The sequence below is a fragment of the Delphinus delphis genome, chromosome 19 (genome assembly GCF_949987515.2).
Source record: "Delphinus delphis chromosome 19, mDelDel1.2, whole genome shotgun sequence".
NCBI classification, from domain to species: Eukaryota; Metazoa; Chordata; class Mammalia; order Artiodactyla; family Delphinidae; genus Delphinus; species Delphinus delphis.
The window spans coordinates 29,267,297-29,272,227 of record NC_082701.1 but is presented as its reverse complement, the minus strand read 5'-3'; the positions used below and the strand labels follow the sequence as shown (position 1 = coordinate 29,272,227).

The following is a 4,931-nucleotide window of genomic DNA, read 5'->3' as shown; positions in this document are numbered from 1 at the left end:
TTGTGGGTTTTTTTTCCTATTCCGAAAGGTTAATTACGCATGTTCAATTTCAATTTATCAACTTCAGATATGGTACGCATGCTCACTGTCCATCAGACGCTTTAGCTGAGAATGCGCATGATCTGGCTTCCGAGCGAGGCTTCGGCTGGGCTTCTGCGCATGTTTCTGCCAGTACCTGGCTCCCAGCGATAGTTCTACGCATGTTCATTGCCCACGGTTCGGCTTCACAGAGTCCTGTACGCATGCTCCAGCGCTGAACTTGAGGAGCCAGTCTAGGGCCTAGGCGCAGACGCACTGAGCCCAAGCAGCCGGTGATGGCGGCAGCTGCGGTGGTGGCTGCGGCGGGTCCGGGCCCATGAGGCGACGACGGAGGCGGGACGGCTTTTACCCAGCGCCGGACTTCCGAGACAGGGAAGCTGAGGACATGGCAGGAGTGTTTGACATAGACCTGGACCAGCCAGAGGACGCGGGCTCTGAGGATGAGCTGGAGGAGGGGGTGAGGCCCGGGGTCCCGGGGGGCCCGAGGTGACAGGGCCGGGGCGGCGGCCCGCGCCCTGGAAGCGCGGCGCGTCCGAGAGCGCGGAGACCCAGCGGGGCGCGAGCAGTCTGCAGGAGGAGCCGAGGCGCTGCACGGCCAGAAGCGGGGGGGCGGGGGGGGACAGGCGGTGCGGACCTGGCCGTAGGTGCGAGGCTGCTGCGGCGCTTGCAGGTGCGGCTTGTGCCCTTATAGCCCCAGACCGGTGCAGCCGGGAGCAGTCTGTTTGTGGAGGGAACGAGGAAGGGCGCGTGGTCGATTCCTGGAGCTACTGGACTTGAGTGTGCGGGGCGCGAGTGTTGGGGGGAGGGGACTGCGCTTGCTGGGTGGCCCGTAAGTGCAGGTGAAGTGTGGAAGGGTTCCCCTAAGTGTTCCATCTTCAGACCTCCCACAACCACTTCTCTCGGCCTGTCGCTTCTCTCCTAGGAAGCGCTCAGCTGTTAGAAGTGACAGCTGAAAACTTCTGTCGGGAGTAGCGCTGCCGCTGCTGTTACAGCCACCAGGAGTTTTATTTCGGGAGCAAGGGGGCTCTGCCGCATCTTCCAGGGTTTGTTTGATTGCTTTTTTTTTTAAACCCCCTTCCTTGTGACTTTTTTTTTTAAAGCATTTATGACGACACACGGCATTTGTAACTTACTTTTACCCCAGTTGACGATGTCTACATTTTTTCAAAATACTTGATGTAATTTAGGGGTGGAAAAAAACCAGCGTTGACAGCTGTGATTTGGCTTGCCAAAAATAAATTGGTTGCACTGAGACTTGTGAATGGTGGTGTGAGGGCTTTTCTTTCTGTAATTTAGGGTGTTAAATTTAGAATTGTTTTTCCTAATGCATAGCTTGGTTTTACCTTTGCTGCCTTAGTAGTTTGTTATTCTTTATTCAAGATTCTTTTCTCAAGATAAATTTATTGAAAAATCACAGATTGTACCTGGCGTTCAGAAGTGGTGTTGTCATGCTAAATCCCTGATTCTGGGTAAATGACCATCAATGATAACCTCACGGTAATTTAGATTCTAAATTCCATTGCCTAGATGAGTAGTGGGTTAATGACTGATGTCAGATGTTTGTTCTAACTACAGAAGGGGCTTCCCTTTCTTTTCCTCACCCTGTTTTCCTCCTTTGGCAAGTAAGTTGTTGCTTGCTTGTTGACCAAAGATTGAGATGCTATATATAAAGAATTTTGAACACTTCATGAAACTAAGTGGGCTAAAGTAATACTGCCCTTTTCATAATCAAAGGAGTCTAAATCAAAATCAGACAGTTCGGAAGGTGGGTGTTGAGATGTGTACTTTTTAATATGTTTGCATATGGAATTCCAGTTAGCCTCTTTTTTTTTTTTCCAGGTAGCCTCTTAATGGAACATGTGATAACACTGAATACAATTTGAAACAAACGTAGGATTACTTTCATTACAAATAACATACTCATCGATTATATTGGCCCCATATAGCAGTGGCTTTGGAGCAGAGCAGGGGAGAAAATGATAGGAAGGGTATTTTATAAAATCTTCATCAGTTGAACTTACAGAATTTCCAGACCATGGTTTTATTAGGAGCTGGAAGTAAAATACTATATTAAGATTTCTGTTATGAACTGGGACCTCTCCTGGACATTTGTTTTGCTGGGTACAAGCAAATAGGATTTTGAGAATTTTGAACGGGTGTGGAAGAGGCCAGAGAAATTGTTGGGAATAAGAAAGAAAAAGAAATGTGGCCACCACCCTGGGGAGAGGAGCTTTGGGGAAAGAGCAAAGGTAATTAAAGAGGATTTTGAGGAAGAGCCTTCAGCAAAATATATCTTACTTAGCAATGCTTTTGGAGTTGAACTGTTTCTTTTGAGTGTGTTATTCTAAGAGGTGCAAGCTGGACAAGCAAAAAGAATTGGGGTGGAATTGGGTTGGCCACTCAAGGAGATTCAGTGACATCTAGGTTTCTCTAAAGTAAGATTTAAAATTCTGAAAAATGAGAGAAATTTAGATTCTTGGAAGATCTGACCACTGTGAATTTATAATAACATAATTAATATTCTGGCTATTTGTGAATTTATATCCAAGCTTTTTAAACATTGGTGCATATCGGAGTAGCCTCACTTCTTCATTTTATAGTAAGGAAACTGAGGCATTGGCCAGAGAGATGATTGCCCAAGACCACAGAGATAACTAGTGGTAGTATTTTCTTGACTCAATTCAGCAAGCTTCATTGCATAGCTTCTTCATTGCATTTACTAGTTTTGTTTGTAATGTACCTGTTTGTGGTTTGTCAGAGTGAATTCTGATCCCTCCAGCCATGCTCACTGACTGTGTGATCTAGAATAAATTGCTTAATCTCCCTGACACTTCTTTCTTCTCCATAAAATGAAGCTTACACGCGATAAAGTATATAAAGTACTCTCAAAATATCCTGGCACATTATGTAGTTAGCTAGTTTATGGAAATATAGCTTGTCAGTGTTAACTCATTGCCAAGGAACCAATCATTTAAATTTACCCTCATCTATGCCTAGAGACTTAATAAATACAGTTATACTAGAGGTGCTGCATTTTTAGAACTGTAGTTTGTTTGTTTGTTTCCTTTCTTTTTGTCATTGGTCCTATTTAGAGATATATACCTTTTTAGGTATGTTACACTGAGTGAATCTGTATTAGTAAATATATGTGTTTACATAGAATAGTTAATTCTTTAGTGAGTAAAAGATGAGATTTAATACATTTTAAATACTGTATTAAAAACAATGGGTGAAAGGGTTTTTTTGTTTGTTTTTCTGTTTCATTGGTGATAATATAATTTGGGAACAGAGTTGAAACTAAGGGAAAGTTTTCCTCTAGAGATTTTCATTAGATTATGAAAATGTTGGAAACGTCTGCTTTCTGTGGAGACACAGGTTAAAAGAGTAATAGATAATTGTGAATGCAACTTAAAAAATCCTTAATTTTTTAAAAAATAAATTTATTTATTTATTTTTGGCTGCGTTGGGTCTTCGTTGCTGGGCACGGGCTTTCTCTAGTTGCGGCGAGCGGGGGCTACTCTGTGTTGCAGTGCGGGCTTCTCATTGCGGTGGCTTCTCTTGTTGCGGAGCACAAGCTGTAGGCACGCGGGCTTCAGTAGTTGTGGCTCGCGGGCTCTAGAGCGCAGGCTCAGTAGTTGTGGCGCACGGGCTTAGTTGCTCTGCGGCATGTGGGATCTTCCCGGACCGGGGCTTGAGCCCATGTCCCCTGCATTGGCAGGTGGATTCTTAACCACTGCGCCACCAAGGAAACCCAAAAAATCCTTAATTTTTTACTCTACTAATTCAAAATTTGAAATAGTCACAGCGGCTTACTAGTAGTACGAATTTCAGATTGGGATATTAAAGTTTTATAGAGCAAAAAGTGTTTTGAAAAACAGTGCTATGTATTCAATAGATAATATGTATTCAAATATTCACGATTGTGAATATCTCATTATCAATGCTTATCTTGCATTTTAATAGATACTTACCTTTAAGTATATTTAAATAGCCCAAGATTTGGGGCCAGGTTTACTCCTTTTTCCCAATGTATCTGAATTACTGAATCTTATTTTATAAGAAAATATCTGTGAACAGCCAGGAAAGTAGATAAATGATTTAATGAATGTTTGGATTAAGGATATTTTTCACCCATTCTGTAACAATTTATTTAAGTTTTTATAAAATGTGCTCTCTTTCATTGGGACTTAAGGCATATTAACTTGAATTTATATACAATTTTAATTTAAAACTTTGTGAATAGTCATTCTGATGCGCTAGTTTGAAACAGTGTATCTTGTATAGTACCTTAGATGAGGAGGATTCTACTTTGTCAATCGTAGTGGCACACACCAAAAACACTGGATGGGTCATAAAGCTTAAGGCAGAAAAAAAATCTGAATAAAGTTTCCTGCGAAGAATTGTCAGTATGTCCTATATGGTAGCTTGATGTTTCTGCTATAAGACTTCTAAAGATAACATTGAGTAGTAGAAAAGAATTGTGCCTCAAAATGCTTCTGCTCCAGAAGGTAACGGTAGGTAGTTTACAAGCCCAGATGCAGGTGGTAAGTCAGGCCTGGCTGCCTCCGGAAATGAAACACAGCCACAGGTCATTATCTTTCTAGGTGGCTTCAAAGTCATAGTTCAGTGTTAACTACTCTGTGGTCTTTAATTTAGAATTAAGTAAAGCGAATATTTAAAAAAAAACAATTACATAATATCAGTTTTATAGAAGTTAGCCTTTTGTCTTTAAAGTGAAGCCATCGTAGGTGATTGTATGAAGCACCAGAAACCAAAAAAAACCCCTTTAACCATAACCACCCCTATCTGCCCCTCCCCACACACAGAAGAAACTGTATCAAGTTGAAACTGCAAGAATTTTTTCCCCTTGATACTGCCCCCTGCATTTGCCT

General features: G+C 42.2%; 1 protein-coding gene across 2 annotated transcripts in view; it reads left to right on the top strand.

The window, feature by feature from the left end:
* Window positions 1-300: 300 nt before the first annotated feature.
* Window positions 301-4,931, top strand: part of RPS6KB1 (ribosomal protein S6 kinase B1) — a 40,595-nt gene continuing 35,964 nt past the window's right edge. For both annotated transcript variants that reach the window (XM_059996378.1, XM_059996377.1), the window contains exon 1: window positions 301-496. In XM_059996378.1, the coding sequence (XP_059852361.1) occupies window positions 356-496 (141 nt within the window). In that variant the 5' untranslated portion in view covers window positions 301-355. The remainder of the gene's footprint in view (window positions 497-4,931) is intronic.